This window comes from Phyllopteryx taeniolatus, chromosome 19 (assembly GCF_024500385.1).
Source record: "Phyllopteryx taeniolatus isolate TA_2022b chromosome 19, UOR_Ptae_1.2, whole genome shotgun sequence".
Taxonomy (NCBI): Eukaryota; Metazoa; Chordata; class Actinopteri; order Syngnathiformes; family Syngnathidae; genus Phyllopteryx; species Phyllopteryx taeniolatus.
Genome location: NC_084520.1, coordinates 15972197 through 15993389, shown reverse-complemented (window position 1 = coordinate 15993389; position 21193 = coordinate 15972197). Strand labels below are relative to the sequence as shown.

Here is a 21193-nt window from a genome sequence, read left to right as displayed (position 1 = left end):
TTAGACAGGCTAACGAATAGCATCGTTCATCGCCGTGCTATAACCCTTGAAGCAATGCATTACAGTATTTGAACAGACGGTGCAGCAACACATGTAGACAGACAAAGTAATGATACTCATAGGCATATACTGTATTCTTTATATTCTGCACACAAAAAAAGATGAATATTACAGCAGCTTACTGAGTCACTTACAGTTGTTGTGAAACTCTTTTTCATTTGTCTCCTCATGACTGTATTACACTGCTCCCCGGTGGCCAAGTCGCACACACCAGAATGAGCCGCAATAAATTAATTTTGATCCGCACAGTGTTAAATAGTTTAGTTTCTACTTAATTATGTTGGTACAATGTTTTAATCAAGTATAAATATGGACTGCTATTTTCCTATATACCGTTTATGAGAGTGGTAACGGAACGAATGAACCTCTATCTCAAGGCACACCTGCATTTTATATTTATCGTGCATTGGCTTCACAGCAAATATGTCAATACTTGACTTGTTGCCTAAATAAGTTGTAGTGACAATTTAACCAGAGATGCAAGCACATGTATGGCTGTCGTTTCCTTAGTTCAGGCCCCTGCCAACAATATGTTAGTAATTTGTTGTCTTGTCGTTCCATTGTGCTGCCAGTAGAGGAAATGAAGTGTGCGCGCTTGGGCAATCAAACACAACAATCCGAGTCTTTCTGTGAGCGATGAACGGGGCCTGTGCAATCTTTAGCTCCTTGACAGCGAGAGGATGTCACAGGGCGCCGCGACGATGCGGCGTTCTGCACTGGCACATGCACGTCGCTAATAGACGCAACCGTGCCCGGTGACGTGACGGATTGCGCACGTCCTTGCCGGTCATCCGTCCCCTCTCAGTTTGGTCCCCAGATCACACTTGTTACACCTCCTCCCGTCATGGACACGCGAAACTAATGCTCACATTCCCACTGCTGTAGTGATACTTATTAAAGACTTTAACAGACAGTTGGTTACTTCTGGAATTCCACGGTAATTGAGTGACGTGGGAGTCCGCGAACGAGCGGGAAGAGTTGGCCGTCGTTGGCTCGGAATCGCAGGTAGCTGTGCACTGCCCGACCCGGCTAATCAGTGGCGCTGCTTTAACGACTGACGTCCATTCCGTCCAATGACGCAGCATCAGGAAACCCTAGTCGCATAGCAGGGAGTAATATGCACCGCCTGACTGAAAAGACTCGCCAACGGCTATAAAAGGGCGGAAGGAAACGCTTTCTAGGTGGCATAAAGGGAGGCAACCGCATGACCTTTGTTACTGCCAACACTAGTGTTATGCCGTCCTGTGTCGTGTTCTTGCCCGAGAAGCTTCCAGCGCAAAGACGTTTTCATTCCTCACAATAGCCCTTCAAACACCAGGGGCACCTTCCCAAGTAGGCCTCCCTGTGCCATCCACGGTACGTGCAAGTTATTTGTTGTACCCTCATAGGAGGACGTGCTTTGCATCTGAGAGCCTGTGAACAAACAACACTGCGAACAGCTCCGATGATTATTTACCAAGCAGCACTGACAACAATTTCAAATATCACACCCGAATGTTTGACTTTATATCAATGAAATATTTTTTTTTTTGCCCCGTGAATAATTCACATAGCGGCATGCGGAATCAACCAGAAGTGAAGCCAATTCTGTTTATGTCCACAAACGGGCGATGTTTACTGGTAGCGCTAAAACCTCAGAGGTTTATTAAAACTCAGCAGGCTGTCTGAAGGTCGTCTGGGTATCGCTGTGTTACTATTTTCTTTAAAATGAATGAATAGCCTTTCTGGGGGGGGGGGGCTCAACATGCCCAAAACCTTACCAAATTTAGCAAATGTGTGAGAGCGAAAACAATGTCAATAGTGTGTGTGTGAGAGCGTTTTAGTGTGAGCAAAAAACAAACAAAAAACATTCAGTAGTGTGTGTGTGTTTTAGTAGTATGTATGAGAGCGATTTAGTAGTGTGAAAGCAAAAAAAAAAAGCGTTTCCGTAGTGTGTGAGTTATTTGGATTTTTGACTCTTTCCAGTCTTAATTAAAGTTTGCAAAGACCACGTGAAGTTCAAGCATGACTGTGAACCTCCTTTCTGTCTTTCGTAAAAACACATTTCTAGTGGCTATTCTGTGCCCAAAAAGAATGTCAAAAAAAACCCTGCAAGACTTTGCACCGTACTAACTGTAGTGTACTGTACTGTAATGCGAGGTCTAAAGTGGCTCAGCTGTCTGGGCGCGTCATCCTCGCCTGACCTGATTTGCAGGCCCACGTATGTGCACCGGGACAGGAGGGAGGGGGAGCGGAGCGGGGGGCTTACATAAGACGAGGCCTACGACGTACACGGCTCACATGCTACATGCACACGGCCTGCTCATGCATTATTGGAGACCACAGACAAGCGAGTGGAAAAAGTCAGCCGGAAGGAGACCATCGAGCTGGTTTAGCGGACCGCGAAGGCTGCTCATCATTTTTCAAGTGCCATCGCTTGAAGAGAGAGAAAAAACAATAAATAAATAAGCGCAACAACACGACAAGAGTGCCGAATAGGAAGCACGGCAGCTGGCGGCGGCCTTCCCTCGGCTCAGTGGAAAATTCCCACAATGTTAGTGTGGGTGGTTTGTGTGCGTGTGTGTTGGTGGGGGGGGGTTTACATAGAAGGGTGTATCCAGAGAGCGGGCCGGAGCAGCCGTGCAGGGATTGGCTGAGAGGAAAGCTGCCCGAGTGAGCTCATGTCCCCCACGACAGCCCCCACCCGTCCCTCCTTCCACATGGCCCACTTCACTTGACAACAACACGCACACAACCAAACACTTGAACTTCATCATCCATTTTATGTGTTGCTTGTTGTCAGGACCCTAACTCGAGCTGCGAGCGGAGAAAAAAAAAAAAAAAGTGGTTTGAGAGTGTTTTAATGGTGTATCTGATTGGGGGGGGGGGGGGGGGGAATCCGATTCGCGAGCGCATTCCAGTTGTGTGAGTCTCTTCTTTTGCTAGTAAAATGCATTCTCTGTAGGGTTTAAGTCTTTTCTCCACACGGTCCAAAGAAATGACGACAAACACGTGATGTTTGAGGTTCAATTTATTAGTGCATCATTGAAAAAAAAAAAAAAAAAAACCACACACACACAAAACAAAAAAACTCAACAGACCAGAGAGGCGATGAGAAGTCACTTAAGTCACATATTTATTACATAAATATTTCATTAAAATAGACCAGCGACAATTACCATAAAAATATCTTCCTTTGAAAATCCTGACCTACAGTTTTTTTTTTTTTTTTTTTAAACAAAAACATATGGACATTTTACACACAAACACGCTGATTGTCACACATGGACCAACACACACACCTGACCTGACCCCCACCCTTACGAGGGAGGTAGGTGTGTGTGTGTGTGTGTTTGTGGTGGTGGTCAGGTGCAAGTGGGAGAGGGTCCAGCGTGTTGTTGTGGTGTTATGAGGACGTCACAGTAGATTGGCGGCCGTTTTCCTGCTTATATTTTCTTGTTTTTCTTGTTTGATGCTTATTTGCATGTTTTTGTTTTGCTCCAACACATCCTGAAAATGTTTTTATTTATTTTTATTTTTTCCATGTTGACACACGTCTCACTTGCGCAATCAAGAAAAGTAAAAAAAAAAAAATACAATTGCTGAGATTTGATTCTCAATTCCTGAAAGATTGAAAACTTGACAAGTGTCAACATGGACTCTGTGCACCTTTGTGACTAGCGTCTGATGACATTGAGGCGAGAAAGCTCCCTAGTGTTCCGCTTAGCCCGCATTCACACTAACCCTCAAAACTGAATTGTGGATGTTCCGTGTGAAAGGCTTCTGAGGTAATACTCAAAGCAGAGTTGCGGCTGTGTGAAAGGAGTTCACGGCAAACTTTTAAAACCCAACATTCGCCTCTTCCGCCATGTTGTTCACTTGTTCGACGCTTATTTAATATGTCGCACCAGACGCTGGCACACAGACATGTCAACGTCCTGCTTCGCTGGGTTCCGTGTGAAAGACACAGGCCAATAATTCCCCAAATTTGCACATACCAGATGACATACAATGACCCGATTGCGGGATATTGCCCTGTTGCTGTGTGAACTCGAACACAGTCGAACCAATGTCTTGGTTGGCTGTGTTCTGTGTGAAAGGTGGCTAAATCCCAGCTCTGATGCGCTAATTTCACACAAAGCCCAGAGTTGACATCCAATTCTATCTGACTGCACACAAGATACAGCAATGTCCCAATTCGCTGTGTTTTGTGTGAAAGACAATGGGGCAATTTTGCAAACACACCGAACAGTGACTTTGAATTATTTAATGGCGAAATATTGCAGTGTGAATTTGCACACAGATACTTCAATGTCCTGCTTCGCTAGGTTCTGTGTGAAAGGTGAAGGCGAACAACTTTTCTACTGTTATAACTCTTGATGAGACAATTTTTGATTCCTCACAGAATACCAACTACATTTTTTTTTTTTTGCACACATAGCAGACGAACTTGCAAACAGATGCGGCAATATCCTGCTTTTGCTGGGTTTTGTGTGAAACGCGAAGGTGAACAACTTTCATGCTGTTCTGTCTCGTGATGGGCCAATTTTAAGGATTTCTCCCGGGACGCCAGTGACATGTTTCGCGCACATGGCGAACAAACTTGCACACAGACGAGGCAATATCCTGCTTTTGCTGAGTTCTGTGTGAAAGGAGAAGGTGAACAACTTTTACGACTCTTGATTTGCCAATTTCAAGGTTTTCTCACAGGATGCCAACCACATGAAAACCTCCTCAGCCACACACAAAGTGGATGTTCTTCTTGGAACACTTTTTACAAAATTTTTTTTAGGATCCTTTTCACTTATTTCTATTCATTTGCAATCTGAGAAGGTCAGCCTGCCATCCTGACACACCTCACGTTCTTTGGCACCTTCCTAACCTCCCTGAGTGCGTGCAGGGTCAGGTCGTGGTCACACTGCCTTTGGGACGGACTGGAGACCTTATCTGCGAGGTGGTTTCTGTGAAGCAGATTTCTTTTTTTTTTTTTTTTTTTTTTGAAAAAGCAAGAACTTTCCCAAAGAAGAGCTTTGACATTTGCAGATGCGTTGAAACACAGCAGAGTTTACGCTGCAGGCCGCACATTGGGGTCGGCGTCTTTTTCTCGTATGCAAAACAGCGGACACACACTTGAGTACAACGTTAGTGCGACACACAAACATCAATGACGAGCACGCGAGCGTCGTCTGTCCCCGTGTGGCAAACGGCGTGAGCGAACAACAACAACAACAAGACGTCGTCTCGGGTGGACGTGAGGTCTGGAGAGGTGTTTGGACTTTGCTGGTGTCGTGTGAGGCGGCTCGGACCTGCTACAGAGTGTTTGTTTGCTTTCGACATCCCTTCATTTGGGTTCCCGGCTTTGCATACGACTGAGGACGGACGTGCGTGCGTGCGTGCGTTTGTGGCGGATGTCGTTTGCGAGGGGGTACACAAACGAGATGGAAGTGAAGAGAACACCCTTCGAGGCCCGTCTTTTCTTACCTGAGCTGAGCAACCGTTAAATAAACTTTCCACCTGACAAACATTTGCATATGTAAAGCACTCAAAGCATCTCCAGATAATACTCTCATATCTCTCATTTGTGTACATTCTTAGCTGTCTTGGCATGATAATTCCCAGCCGCTAACGACGTCTGTCATCCTCCTTTTAAACCGTGCATACAATTCTCAATTGGAGAACATTCTTGTGGTTCGCAAAACTGGGGTCTGAAAAATAATCTCAAGAAAGTATGTCATTTGATTTTTCAAAAATGCATACCTAAATAGGGACAGGCGCACCGGGTCTCACCAGGTCATCGTGGGGCTTTTCCACGCCGCAACAACGAGGCGCTCTAAAGCTGCCACGGCAGCCTGAAGTCCCGGTCCACACGCAGGGTTGTCAATTCGGACTTTGGAAATTTTGTTTCCTCCCGCTCCCCTCTTTGTCCTTCCTCCGTGTGTGATGCGCGCATTCACTGCTGACAACGAGGCGCTCTAAAGCAACCATGCCAGTGCGAATCCCCGGTCCACAGGTTGACTGTCAAATTGAAGCTGAAGTACCCAGCGAATCTATTCCTATTTCAATGATTCCCAACCACTGTATCAGGAGTTCATCAGGAGCAAAAACTACCCAATTTCACTTCATTGGTCCTAAAAGTATTATATATTTATTACAAATAATGCATCTTTCTTCCTCCATCTATGCCAGCGCCAGGCAGAACAATGAACTTATGAATTCAGGTCACTATTCATACAACAGAATATGAGCTGTGTTCAACTAAACAGGCCCAGATTTCACACTATACATTTGTGATTGGATTGTGACGAGGTCATCAGTATATACATTTAGAATATGGACTTTTTTGTATGTAATGTAAAATATGTGCCTTGGCTCAATAAAGGTTGGGAACCATTGGTCTGGTTCAATAAGTAGTTCGAAGGATAACCGTGGCTTATCCTCCAAAAATGAAACCGAAATAGACGGCCACGTTCGGAGGAGCCTTCGAATTGGGACAAGTAAGAATTTAAGACCGCAACAAGCTTTATATTTTCATTAGTATACCAACAGTGCAAAAATAAAATGGCACAGAAAACCATTGCATGGCACTTGTAGGCCTTCAAATGCAGCCAGACTTGAAGTGAGTTAGCTATTCAAGTTTTATTAGCGTATACTACACATATTTAGCTGTTTCTCTTTCAATAATAGAGCAGATAGCATTAGCAGCTAACACGAGGTAGCATTCGGCTAGTTCTAACTAGGACTTCTATTTGCATACGTAATATCATTGCATTGGGATTATTTGAAGACGTCGGCCGGATTGGTCAATAACAATTTCACAAGACGTGACGGCGGGTTATCGACGCGCTACTCCTACGCTAACATGCTGCTCATAACGTAGTCAACAGTATAATCCACCTGCATGAGTTATAATGGAGCATCGTAAATCTAAACTGTCCTTATTATTATTATTTTGGCACCCGACGTCGTCATCTTGACATCACTTAATCTCCTGCATGCTTTTTTTTTTTTTTAAATCTCCACAGCGACACGCTTAAACACGACCCGCGCTCTCATCATTACCACCGCCTCGGAACTCGTGAAATTGTTCACGAGTTTGGCCCGAATCGCACCGGACACATGATTAGGTACATTCCTCCAAAGGGTGGCACACTTGGGACGGGCCTCAAAAGGTGCTTGGAAGGAAGACGGGGGTGTGGGGCGAGGGGGGAGGAGGGGGTGGCAGGGGAGGTCGCTAGACGGGCATGCACACAAATATTAAAAAAAAAAAAATTGTACAAAAATTCCAGATATGATTCATGACTTGCAGGAACAGTATCATCTCATTCTCGACAGGGAAGAAAAAAAGAGGTTCAAAATGGACCATGACAGTAAAATCCTTAAATCACAATCATTTCTAATTATTTGATTCATTTGTAATGTCCCCCCCAACAACAACAACAAAGTGAAATAGTAGCACTTCATAAAATGTGGAAAAAGTGAAGCATTCCAGTTGCACTCAGTGCATCCGAAAAGTATTCACAGCGCTTCACTTTTTGAGAATTTTTTTTTTTTTTTTAATTTGAGGAGGGGAAAAAGAAAAAAATTAAATAAAATTGAATACTTTCCAGATGTACTGTAAAAAAAAATATATTTTTTCTCCATGCAGTGAAGAAACGAAAACACATTTAGGCAACAATGCTACTTCACGGACATGTTTGACATTGCGACACGTGGGGGGAGAGCGGAGCACTGGAGAGGATTCGCTGCACATTGAATGACGAGGACAAACAAAATAAAAGTTGGTGTCCATCTAAGGCTCATCATATTTATTAAAAAAAAAAATTATATATATATATATATATATTTTGTACCTGAGAGAATCCTTCCACAGCTTTCATTACCCAGTCACAAGTAGTGTTGTGTGTGCGCGCTTGCATGCGTGTGTTTATATGTGCGTGTGTGTGTAAGTGGGCGTGGCCTTGCTGCTCTCAGGTGGGCGGACAAGAATTGTTTTGCTGATTATTCATGCGTGGAAGTGCTTTAAAAAAAAATTAAAAAATTAAAAAAAAGACTGGCTCGCCTATTGCACTTCTTTAAAAATAATAGTAAACTTTGTTACAAAAGTCAAAATCCAAACGTGCGCAAATCACATTTGCCTCGTCAAATTATGATCTTTTTCTTCGTCTTTGTCCAGACGCTCGCACGCGTTCAAAGTGCTTGTGAGTTAAGTGCTTTTCATTGGGTGTTGGTGACATGCCGCTAAATTAACATCTGTGATTGCCAATCACGTGCGTTCGCGTGCGTTTTACATGAACTTGGTCGCTGGGTAGAAAACTTTAAAGCTTCGTACATGTCTCAAAGAGGTGGGGAATTCAATCTAAGACTTTTTTTTCCTTTTTTTTTGGGCGGGGGGCAGCCGCCCACCGAGAGCAACAAGTACAATGTGGCGCGCGCGCACACACACACACACACACAAATGACAAAACAACATCCTGTTTAGCAGCGGGGCTAAAGGTCAACTCGGGCCCATTGCCGTGGGTGGTTACCCAAAACGCATACGCAACAAAATCTGCAATTCTTTGCAGTTTCCATCTGTCTAGTATACGTGATTCAAATTTGTTAGCAATCGGACAAAATCGCCAGGATTGGTCCGTCTTTAAAGGACATCGGCAATAGATAAAAAGATCCTAAAACGGACACATGGTTTCTGTGTATTTTGGGTTTTGGCTCCTTGAGACCTTTTTGTGAGTCTACTTCTGATAGACACGCCTACCAAATTTCATGTCGCTAAGTAAAAGTGGCTACAGGGGCTGAATTTCCAACAACTCGGAAGGACCCCAGAAATGACCAAAATGAGCCTTAAATGGCAAACCAAAATGGCAGACGTCCTGTGTGTTTTGGGGTTTGGAATCTTGAGACTTTTCTGTGGGTTGAACAATTATAGACTTGTCTACCAAATTTCATGTTGCTAGCTAAAACTGGCTTTAGGGGCTGAATTTTCAAATAATTCAAATGACCTCCATGAACGGGCCTCTCCAAACTACAACGGCAGACTCCAAGCGTCTTTTGGGGCCTGACGTCTTCATACTTTGTGTGCCTTGTCATGATACACACGTCTACCAAATTACAGTGGGTATGGAAAGTTTTCAGACCCCCTTACATTTTTCACTCTTTGTTATATTGCAGCCATTTGTTAAAATAATTGAATTTCATTTTTTCCCCTCATTAATGTACACACAGCACTCCATATTGACAGAAACAAAATTTAATTGTTGACATTTTTGCTGATTTATTAAAAAAGAAAAACAGAAATATCACATATCTCTGGAAAGACCTGAAAATGGCTGTCCACCAACGTTCACCATCCAACCTGACAGAACTGGAGAGGATCTGCAAGGAGGAATGGCAGAGGATCCCCAAATCCATGTTACATCATTCCCAAAAGGGTGCTTCTACTAAATACTCAGCAAAGGGTCTGAATACTTATGGCTGTGTGATATTTCAGTTTTTCTTTTTCAATAAATCTGCAAAAAGTTTAACAATTCCGTTTTTCTCTCTCCTGTCAATATGGGGTGCTGTGTGTACGTCAATGAGGAAAAAAATGAACTTAAATTATTTTAGCAAATGGCTGCAATATGAAAAATTTAAGGGGGTCTGAATTTCTTTGCGTACCCACTTACATGCTGATAAATGACCGTGGCTTCAGGGACTGACATTTCACAAAATTCAAAGGACCTCCTAAAATGGCTGACTTGCCATTTGTTTCATGACATGGGCTCACCTTCCAAATTTCATGTTGCTAAGCGTGACTAGCTTCAGGGACTGTATTTTTTTTTTTTTTTTCCCAGCTTGTTAACAGCTTTCGTTCCACGCGCAGATTGGGTAACCACAGAATTGAGATGATGTTTCACTTTGGATGGAAATTGCATCATAGACATCGAAGCGTGTCGACAAAACATTGCATTTCACTAAACCCCAGATGCACACACAAAGCCTGTATGACAGCGGGTTGGGGAAGGGGGAGGTTAGGGGGGGGGGGGGGTGGCGGGGGTGGTCAGGTGACGTCAGTAAATGTATTGGACGGGTTGGCAGCGTTGAACAGCCAACAATTGGGACACACAAACAACAGCGCAGGTGTGTTTGTGTGTGTGTGTGCGCCATCCTCTCTGCTGGTACTCCCATCAGCTACATTCAATACCAGAAACACTCAGCCACGGCAAAACCAAGACCACCCTGGACCCGCCGCGGCAGGCTGCGCAAAAGGTGTGAGGGTGGCGGTGCAGTTTTGCGACTTGAACACACAACAAAGCGCACGACTGGCGTGGACACGCTGTTGTTTTGTTTTCGAAGCGTTCACGTGTGCCTGCAACAAAACATAAGACTCCCTCCCGCCTCCCGCGCTCCTTTTGACTTGCCCGTGGGTGAGGTATGACGACATCGTGTTTCAGTTCTGCAATCCCCCCCCCCCCACCCCCCACACACACACACACTTTGTTTTTGTTTTTTTTTCCTTTTCTCCAAAGACATAGTTCATCATAAAAAAAATACAAATAAAAACAACAAAAAACAAGGTCATTTTTCTGTTTTGTCGGTTGTAAATTGCTCCTGATAAAAGGGGTGCTGAGGGGAGGGGTACGGGATGGACGACACGCACGCACGCACGCACGCACACACACACACACACAGACAAACAAGATGGCGGTTACACTGCACGCGTGGTCCGAAAGTGACGACAGCTCTTTGTTTTCCCCTCCCTGCCCGCCAGCTTAAAAGCAACGAGAAAACAAGGGAAACTTTTTGTTCAAGAGTCCTTTTAAAGACATCTCTCTCTTTCTTTCTTTCTTTAAAGGATTTATAATCATCAATATAGTTTCTTTTGCTAAACCCGCTGAAAGCAGTGGTTCTCAAACTGGGGTCCCCGGATCCCCGCGGGGTCCAATAAGCCGTTCCTTGGGCCAGCGCAAAATAATTTGCAATCAATTATAAAAGTGCAGGCCTGCATATGAGGACAAAAAAATAAACCGACGACGACTCCTTACCTTAGGGCCACTTAAAAACTCTGATATGATTGTGATGGATCATCCCATAAGTCTGACATTCCTGCATGAATATACATATATATATATTTTTTTAAGAGCAAAAGGTGTATTATTACAGTAATTTCTTTTTGCAAGAAAAGGGTCATATTTTTAGGGGGAGAACAAAGGCATCTTAAATAGGAAACATTTGAATTCCTATGGCATTTAGTGGGTACACGTGGTACTTTTGTTTACATTCGGATTATTGGGAAAGTGTGGCCCCTGTATGGGATCCCTGGACCCAGAAAGTTTGAGAACCGCTGGTCTAAAGCAGCTTCACAACTTTTGTCTCTTACACACACACACACACACAACCTTCTCCCCTCTTCTTCTGGACTTCTTTCTTTTCTTTTCTTTTTTTTAATCCCACCATCTCCAGGGCATCAGAACGGACCGTAATGACCGCCTTGTCCCACAAGGAGGGGCCCTCCCTGCTTCCTACTTCGGAAAAAGGTGGCGCCGGAGCCCCGCCCCCCCTCACCCCTTATCGGTGGATGGATGTGGTCGCGAATACTGAGAGCGCGAGTGCTGGGCTGAGCCCGCTGCCTCCGTCACACAGAGGCCGCTCAAAACAAAAAACAAAAACAAAAAAAAACTAACACCGGCCTGGCTGAGTGGGGCGGTGGCGGTGGGGGTCCAGTGGTGGGCGGGGGTGGGGGGACTTGTGACGCTCCTGTTCGTCGCCCAGCGTCCGCATGGTGGAACTTCCGTATTCTACACAGACGGTGTAACGCTCCCTTGCTTCACGTTCCTCCATGTGGCGTCCAAGCGCTCCTTTTTTTCCGCTTCTTTGAGGTGTGTCTGTGTATGCCGTGTGGATTTAAAATCTCAAAAAGACGACTCTTGGTCCCATATTTTGTTAAAAAAAAAAAAAAAAAAAAAAAAGACAAAAATCTTGGAGCAAGATGGTGGGCCCTCCTGTCTTCTTCAGTGGTATTTCTTTGCAACCAATATCACTGAGGTGTGTGTGCGCGCGCGTGTATCGAGGTGAGGTAGTGCCTGGAACCAGTGGGGGTTATGTGTCCACTTTTGAGGTAAATGGTCGCCATTTTATTGGCATGTTTCGCCTGCACTCAATGATGTCTCTTTTTTTTTTTTTTTTTTTTGTATACGATAAAAACAAACTGAAAGAACAAAGGAGAAAAAAAAAAAAAAAAAAAAAGGCAAAAGTATGGAAGTCTGTAGTAGGACTCGGTAAAGTCCCCGCAGGTTAGGACCCCCAAATGAAAAAGAACAAAAAACACAAAAACGAGCCACCGTGCAAGGCAGCCAATGAGGCATTCACGTTACGCTGAGGTGAGGCTGTGTGTGTGTGTGTGTGTATGTGTGTGTGTGTGTGTGTGTGTGTGTCACAGGCGCCGGTCCGATGACTTTAAAAAAACGGGAGGGGGGGAATAAAAATAAAAAAACAAACAAAAAACAAACAAAACAAAAAAAGAGGTTGATATGGAGCCATGTTCAACACAAAAAACTGGAGTAGTCTGAAGAACGTTAGCACCGGTGTCACTTGGGATGGACTGTAACGGCTCAGATTAACTTGAGGAATCCGCGTCCGGTCCGTTGTGAACGGACTCGACGCTACAGAGAAACATGAGCGTAATACTGAGAGGAGCTATGGTTGCCGTTTCTGTGTGTGTGTGTGTGTGTTGGCGTAAAAGGAAACAGCATGCTCAGACAGAAGGGCCGCCAATATTTCCTGTTTTGCTCCTCTCCCTCTTCCTGCTGGCGAGTCCTTTTCCAGTTCAGAAATGTACGCTTTTTTTTTTTGTTTTGTCACGTTTCCTCCTCCCGCCCCCCCCGTCACACTTCCTGGTCCTCGAAGACCTCCAGGAAGAGCGGCGGGAAGAGCTCGTTGGGACACTCCACCTTCATGTGCAGGAAGCGGCTGGCGTGGCAAGCGCCGATCATGCGCAGGTCCGTCACCTTCATCAGCAGCTTGGGCCAGAAGTGAGGAATGTTGTGCTTGCGGTAGTTGATGTAGTGCTCGAACGCCAGCAGGTACGTCTCCTGGCACTTCTCGATCTTGTCCACGCACGTCAGGCCCGAGCGGTCTGAGGAGGGCAGAGATGCGCGCGCTCAATCATTTGGTCTGAATTCATTTTTTATTCAAAAGGAAGACGGTAGTCCCTCGTTTATCGCGGGAGTTGGGTTCCGAACGACCGCCACAATAGGTGAAATCCGAGAAGTAGAGTCCAAACACTGACGTAATTCTGTTTTTTTTTTTTTAATCCCCCGTATCGGGAGAGTCCATGTTTAATGTAAAAAAAAAATAAAAATAAAAAATTATATAGATTTTTTTAAATTGCTGTAGAACCTGAATTTCTCTTCTGGGGATCAACAAATGATAATATCGTCTCTTAAAAGTCACTCCCTCCATAAATTCATCATGTCATGATCGCAACAACTCCCGCAAATGACGCGGTAGCCTGCAATTTCGTCCAATCACCTGAACTTCTTTTGTGATTTAGACCAATCAAGAGTTTTCAGCAAGTTCCACCAATCATAGTGGTCAGTACGGGCATCTCTCACCTCCCAACAACAAAAAAAGAATTTAAAAAGAAGTAGTTAAATGCAATATAAATGTATTCCATCACAACAAAAGCTCTTTTAAAAAAAAAAAAAAAACAAAAAAAACAATTTTTGGAAAATGCTGTCGCTATATCTCATTGAAATCCGAAAGGGACCATAAGCATTAAATAGGAAGTAAATATGATATAGTAGAGGTACAAATAATAAATCTGATAAATCAAATCGGAATCTATGAACAAACAAATAAGCTCGATTAGAGGTACATATGGAAATCAAATATGATGTCAGGATGGTGGTAATAATAATAAATGCATCATTCCCTACCAACCTGAACTCATGAGCAGCACTGCCTGCAGCAGCGCCACCTCCGTGTCGTCCAGGTTGAACTGCGCCAGGCTCTTGCCCAGGTCGAAGATGGCGTCCGACACCACGCCCAGCCCGCCGTTCTTGAGCTGCTCGCGCTTGACCGCCATCTCGCCGCTCAGCGTCAGCGTCTCGCTCTCGGGGTCGTAGCGCATGGCCGCCCGCAGCGACATGATCTCCATGCAGCAGCCCTTCAGCAGGATGATCTGGTCCTCGCAGGGCAACTGGGTCGCCGGGCGAGCCGTGATGGGCGTGAAATAAATCAATAAATCAAAAGTTCAACGTGAATGAATGAAATGCCTCATTTTTAGTGGTGGGAAGTAACAAAGTACAAATAAAGTCGCTTTTCAGGGCTCACATATGGCCTAATTTGATGTCAAAGGGGCTGGACCACAAAAAGCATACCATACTTCATATAATAAGTTTGATGTTTTTCCCCTTGTTTTAATGCAAAACAACAGATTTGTTGAAAACGGTTTGCTTCAGTTTGTCATGTAAATGTGTGCGTAAAAACTGATCACAGTGCTTTTATTTTAAGCCGCAAAACTAAGTGACTGAAAATTTGAAACTGAAAAATGTAGTATTGCAATGCAAAATGAAATCAATTTATGAAGACGTAGGAATTTTTACCATTCCATTTTCTACATGAGCATAATAATTCTCAAAATTTTACTTATTGCCTAGCACCGGAATGTCTTGTGTATTTTTTTTCTTTTTCAAATTTATCCAGCAGGCCAGTTCTGGCATTTTTTGATACATATTTTGATTAAAGAAAAATAGCACTGCATTGCATAAAAAAAATAAAAAAAAACATAAAATAATGCAAAGAAACTGGTTGGATAAAGTGTAATTACTGTACGCACTGTAGTATTCATGCGTCGGATGTGTGCCTTTAAGGGGCGTGGCCGAGCGAGTGCCATCAGAAGCTGATGACGCCCCCTCTGGCTAAATTAGAGCCAGGAAAAACATGTTGATTGCATTTCCGTAATGGATGCAAATCAATCTGAGGACAGCACAATTAATTCAACTTAATGAACACGTCTTATTCCACTGGCCCGATGTGTCGTCTACATTTGTTCCTTTTGCGCGAGCTTCAACGCACACGCGGCGCCCGCCGCAATAGCGCAAAACAGATCTTTTTTTTTTTATTTTGTCGTTCAATGCAGGTTACACCAACTGATGAATTAAGTGACATTGTGAATTAAAGCTTTTCAGTTTGCCGGCGTGAATACTAAATGTTACGATAATGCTCCCAAAATGAATAAAACATCCATCAGCAACACGAGGCACGCATTTAAATCTACCCTCTCCTTTGAATACTAATGTTCATCATCTATTATAATATCTATTGAATGTATTTCACGATGTCCTACCACTTTACATACAACTTAGATACAATACAAGAGCTGTTTAAAAAGGCTAAAAACTAAGAAGACTGCCTTCAAAAATAAAAATATTTAAAAATGGAAAAAAAATGTTTGACAAATGGTAACAATGCTAGTTATTTAAAAACTATACTTTTTGTATAATGATGCAATTAAGTACAGAATACAGAGAGTACACCGACTACCTATGCACGTTTTTATTTTTTTTCCCCGGTATAACGATTCACAATATTATATGGTATTTTGTTTTTTTAGATATTTTAGTGATGCCCTAAAATGCCATAAGATGGCGCCAAAGCTCTGGTTAAGAGGAAAGTAGTAATTGGTGTCAAGGAAGTACTGCACTGGATGTTGAAGTGATGGATCTTGACTGTTCTTGTTCGACCTGTCACTAAACATCGCAGGCAATGATAGAAAAACATATATAGATTATTTGTAGTAAATAATGATGTTTTGGGATCATAGTTTGTGGCATACAGCGAAGCGACAATATTTGCGCAAATTGGGAAAATCTGCGAGAAAGCGACGCCCACCCAAAAAGGTTTGTAATTGCTAATAGATGCCACCAGATGGCACCCAAATTATTATTATATTATTTATTGATTTTTTTTAATATGGCTTTAGCACTTCAAACCATTAATATGGGTAATTAAAACCCTTTTTTTGCCATTCGTGGCAGGGCTGGGTGGTTTACTGTGGTACGGTTGTATTCCTGGGAGCAATCACCTCGGAGAACAGATGCAGTTTTTTGGCAAAGTCGACCACTCGCGTGATGGCGGGAGTGATGATCTTGGTGAACTCGCTGAAGGCCTCCAGGTCCACCTTGTCGCCGTCAGACGTGGGCGCCACCGGCGACTGCCCAATTTTGTCCGGCTGTGCGGGAGCACAAACAAACGGCGTTAAGGGGACGCTGCAGTGTGGAATTAAAGAGCTGCGGGCACAACATGGAGGACAAACAGTGCATTGTTTACATGAAAAGGGGAATGAAAGAGGAAGAGATGAACTGAAGATGAAGAGAAGAGGAACAAAAAAGTCACACGAGAGGAACTTGTCCAGGTTCCATGAACCACAGCAAACATTGACAATTCATATTTGAAATGGAAGCTACATTCAAAATTATGAACATAATTGGACGTTTCTTTTCACATAAAGCTCATTTTCTCCACTTTGGGGTCAGAAACCGGTGGTCTTGTTTCCAACTTCCAAATTCCGGGAATTTTGGAAACGCTAATTGCAAAAGACATCGACACTTCAAGTAATCCCCGTGTGGCCTCCTTCCCCACCACGCCCATCCACATGCTTCCAGTTGCCTAGCAACCACCCTCCACAATGACTGCCATCCGGTCCCCAGCGAGGACTTTTGGGGGATAAAAAGAGCATCCTCGGCCTTGGCGCACTAACAGAATTCCGCCGCGAACGTTGGGCGAGACGCTCGGAAAAGCGCAGCGATGTCAGAGACGCCGACGGGGGCCAACCCGAGTTCACCTGAGAACCAACAACCGGCGGGCCAGCCGAGCCGAGGGGGATTTGCCGAGCCCCGTCTCGGGAGGAAAAACAGACGGAAACGTCAAGCGGGGAGAGAGAAAGACTGGAAAGAGATTAAAGCGAAAGGAGGGAAACAGCGGAATTAGGAGCCCGGAAGGATTAGCGTGAATAAAGCGGCAAGAAGACTGAGGAGGGAAAACCGAAAGATGAAGTCAAGATGCGACGGCAGCTCGCTCAAATTGTTCTTTCCGTTTGTTTATCTCGCTGAGCAGAGAGAAGCTTGTGCGCTCATCTTTGAGGGCCTCATGTTACAGATCCACAATTCCGGGGAAGCAGCAGTTCCCAACATTAACTCGCCGCCATTTTTAACGGAACTGCTTGAGGCAGACGACTGCCCTCGTTACCACTTTTACTGACGCGTGGGCAAAAGTGCTGGGACGGGCGTCACAGTTTTTGCTAAGATCTTTTCACGGGAACGACTGTGAAAAAAATGTGTACAGCTTGTATAACTGTAAAAGAACTGTCTCCGCAAAATAACTCAATACACAGCCAGTAATAGCTAAACAGCTGGCAACAAAAGTGAGTACACCCCTACGTGAAAATCATTTGTTCGGCGCAGTCCCAAGAATATATGGAATAAAATATGTAACTATTCTGTGAAAATGCACAGATTCGTGCCAAACTGCTTGTTTTTGTGCTTTAAAGCCACAAGATGGCGACCAACCACCAGCCGGCTAGACAGCGAACAGCGGGGTGACGGAAGATTCCGGTCGAGGTCCGACAGGTAGGAGAGGCTTCTTTTGGGTTCAACGTCGGAGAAAGCCGGGTGGTAAACTACTCAAGATGATGCAGATGCGGATCCCTATTGGCAGTGGTGGAAGTTTATAGCTGATGAGCTGGCAATGAACCCCCGCGCCCGAAAAGTGAGAATCTGCTGACAAATATGTTCGTAATTGACGACAGGTGCCACAAGATGGCAGCAAAGCACTTTTTCCAATTAGACAAAACAATGGCCTGACTAAATGGAGCTCCTACCCTCAGTTCAACATAGATGCTTGGCACCGAGATAATAATAATAATGTCAATAATGTCAGATAAGTTGCCCCCCGAAATCCACAAATTGGCAAATATGCGAATATCGAGCGTCAAATGTTTTTCGTCAAATGTATCCAAGCACGCAACCGGAAAAGGAAATTCCTTCTTACCAGGAATTTGCGCTTCTGCTTCCACTGGGCGCCCTGAGCGTTGGTGTGCCGGTGGGCCTCGGTCACCAAGTGGATCAGCTCCCACTCCGACCCGCTGGGCTCCGGCCGGTTCTGGAGCGTCTTGACCATCTCTTCCTTCTTGCGGCGCTCCCGGTTCTCCTCGATCAGACGCCGCTTGGCCACCCTCTTGGAGTCGTCCAGCACCACTGCCAAAAGAAGACGTTTTTGTGTTTGCATGCGTGCACACACACGTGCACAATAGTGGAAACCTTGACTTACGAGCTTAATTTGTTCTGTGATCATGCTCCTAACTCTAATCACAAGTATTTCAAAACAACTTTCCTCATTGAAATGAATAGCAATAACATAAATCTGTTCCAGCCCTCCAAAAACGCCTAGAAATGTTTGTAATGTGTTTTTTCTAATAATAAAAATAGGAATCTATAGTATTGTACTGTATAAAAACACACTAAATACCATCATTTAAAGAATTGCAACCTTTTTTTGCTTTAATTTAATAGACATTGTGCTGTTCCCTCTGGTGTGCGCCACTGGCCACTAGGGGGCAGAATAATACAGACGTAGCCACACAACGTGGAAAAGTTTCACATCTGTCGCACCTTTTGTGTTCAAATATCAGTTGTTTAAAGATTAATAACTACCGAAACATCAAGGCTAGTTCCGTTAGCCCGTCTATGGCTTTTTGCATCATGTGCTAGTGGACTTCATAAGACAAAGTTATGTGGTTTGATTAAATACTCTTTGTTTAAACAGCTTGAAGAAACCCAGAGTTACAAAAACATCAGAAGTCAAATTTTTGCAACACAACTCAAATCGGGGGAGGGGGGGGGGGGGGGAGACCCAGCGATGGCTCATATTTTGAAAAATTCGTAAATTAGGGTACTAATAAGGCAGGGCACCACTATATACAATATAAAAACAAAGATGGAGACTAACAGTCCATGGCCATGCCCACTGCGATGCACTTCTTGAAGCGACACAGCTGACACTGGTTGCGCGTGATCTTGTCGATGATGCAGCAGCCTTCATACTTGCACGAGTAGGCGGGGTGCAGGTTCTTCTGGATGGTTCTGCGGAAGAAACCCTGCAGCGGCACAACACATGAACATATGAGTGTTGTATTCCAACTTGCGCGTTGATGTAGCATTGATCACATGCTCGCTTTCATTTATCCACCCCCTCTACCACGAGGCAGGAGATACAAAGCCACACTGGCCAGAAAAAGAAATCCTGAATTCCAAATGCAACAATAGCGCAGATTTTTAATTCGGTATCCTCATAATGAGCTGATGGTGTTCCTTTTCTTTCAAGTATCAATGTAAGCGGAAATCTTTTTTTTTTTCCATGGCCAGACTAAATGAAACCACTCATCCAAAAACGGTTCAGTGTATGAAGTGCTGCCTCCACATGTGAAACTCTTCCGACTCTGGGCTGTTTGAGAACAACTTAGCTCGTCGCCGGACGGTGACTCATTCGTCTGAGACAGAACCGCTCCCACACATTTTACGCACGTGTATGCGTGTGCGTACCTTGCAGCCCTCACAGGTAATGCAGCGGTAGTGGTAGCCTGTGGCTTTGTCGCCGCACACCACGCATGGCTCATCCTTCTCCAGATAGCTGGGGATGTACCCTGGAACACAAGCGAGAGACCATCAATATGTGCCAATGATCAGTATGAATCTGACAATACGCCGCAATATGTGAATTTTTAGGAACGAGCACTTTCATCTCCGCTTTGTATGCATTGTCCGGACACCTCTAGATTATTTGTACACTCACTGTTTTTATCACGCATTTGCATTCTGTTGCTGACAACTACTGGCCACTCATGTGCCTGACAAGTCTCTGCACCATTTGCACAATCGTCACTGTACCAGATAATTGCGCTATTAGTCCCTTTAGACTGCTCTGAACTGTTTGTTGTTATACTAGATTCGCTGCCAGTCCTCCATATTAACGTGGATATTTGAATTCAACAAAAAAGTCAAAGGCATCCATGTCCAACGATAGCTGACAGGAAGAATCCATTAAGAGTCACAAAAGAAAGATTGAGGTAGCGAAAAAGACAAACAAATGAACGTGAACATGATATGATGGATACGGAAAGTGCTGAGACAACACCGAGTAAAGAAAATTACACTCAAAGCCCTCGGGGAGCGAGAGAAAAAAACGACAGTGAAATAATAATAACCACAAATAAAGCCGAGGAGAAGTGGACGAGAAAGAACCACCAGTCAAGACAACAAAGACCTCAGATAATTATCATCCTATCAGAAAAAACAAAACAAAAAAAAAACGTCCCGCTTAGGTGTGCTTCTGGAAAACTGGAAGACTCAGATGAAGCTTAGCAGACCTCCAGCGACTACATCCTTGTCAGAGATGAAGCGGCCTCGATCGGGGGTGAATCAAGGTTAGAAAGTTTCCCAGCATGCCTTGAGTCACCTTTATTATGATCTCCAAGACTACGGATGAGGTTTAAACAGGACAAAAGAATTCTTGGTTATCCAAGAAAGGTCATTCCGAAGGCTCTTTGCAAGGTTGGATTCAAGTGAGTCTTGATAGTCAGGGAAAATATGGATGTACTTTATACGCATTATGCGCTGGTTACACAAGGACTCTTAAGTTCCAATAGGAAAACTCTGACATCATCACGCCATTTCATATGACAAGGATATGATTAGGAGTGCCCTACTCGGGAAAGTTTGTGGATAGGAGTGACTGTGGAGGTTTTACGTCTTAGGTTAAATGTACATAAGCACTTTTCCCTACCACTCTGGGTTCCATGAAACTCTATCCACACAAATAGGATGGGGGGGAAAAAAATAATAGTAATAATGATCTTGATCCATGCAAGCTAACAAGTACCGAATATATGACGGAGCCATGGAAATGACCACAAATGACCTTAATGTTGCCTTGTCAAAGCAAAATGGCAGAGCTTTTGTGTTTTTTGGGGCATGGATTCCTGAGACCTTTTTGTGGGTCTACTTATAATAGATATCCCTGCCGAATTTCACGTTGCTAAGTGAAACTGACTTAGGGGGCTGAATTGTCAAAAATTTTTTGAAGGACTTCCCAAAATTACTAAATTGAGCATAAAATGGCTGCT

The 21193-nt window shown here is 44.0% G+C and overlaps 1 protein-coding gene and 1 long non-coding RNA gene across 9 annotated transcripts in view; one reads left to right on the top strand and one right to left on the bottom strand.

Moving 5' to 3' along the window:
• The first annotated feature begins 207 nt into the window (after nt 1-207).
• Nucleotides 208-14109, top strand: LOC133468960 (uncharacterized). 3 transcript variants are annotated; one of them, XR_009785592.1, is made up of 3 exons: nt 208-1416; nt 12919-13010; nt 13982-14109. It is a non-coding gene; the product is annotated as an uncharacterized LOC133468960 (long non-coding RNA). The 3 variants fall into 3 exon arrangements; XR_009785590.1 differs by having other exon boundaries at nt 13970-14105; XR_009785591.1 differs by having other exon boundaries at nt 12919-13094; nt 13982-14064.
• The window catches only part of thrab (thyroid hormone receptor alpha b), a 98848-nt gene continuing 80808 nt past the window's right edge, over nt 3154-21193 (bottom strand). For all 6 annotated transcript variants that reach the window (XM_061755424.1, XM_061755423.1, XM_061755422.1 and 3 more), the window contains 6 exons: nt 19614-19714; nt 19021-19168; nt 18064-18269; nt 16100-16246; nt 13954-14212; nt 3154-13147 (listed from right to left, as the gene is read on the bottom strand). In XM_061755424.1, the coding sequence (XP_061611408.1) occupies nt 12897-13147; nt 13954-14212; nt 16100-16246; nt 18064-18269; nt 19021-19168; nt 19614-19714 (1112 nt within the window). In that variant the 3' untranslated portion in view covers nt 3154-12896. The remainder of the gene's footprint in view (nt 13148-13953; nt 14213-16099; nt 16247-18063; nt 18270-19020; nt 19169-19613; nt 19715-21193) is intronic.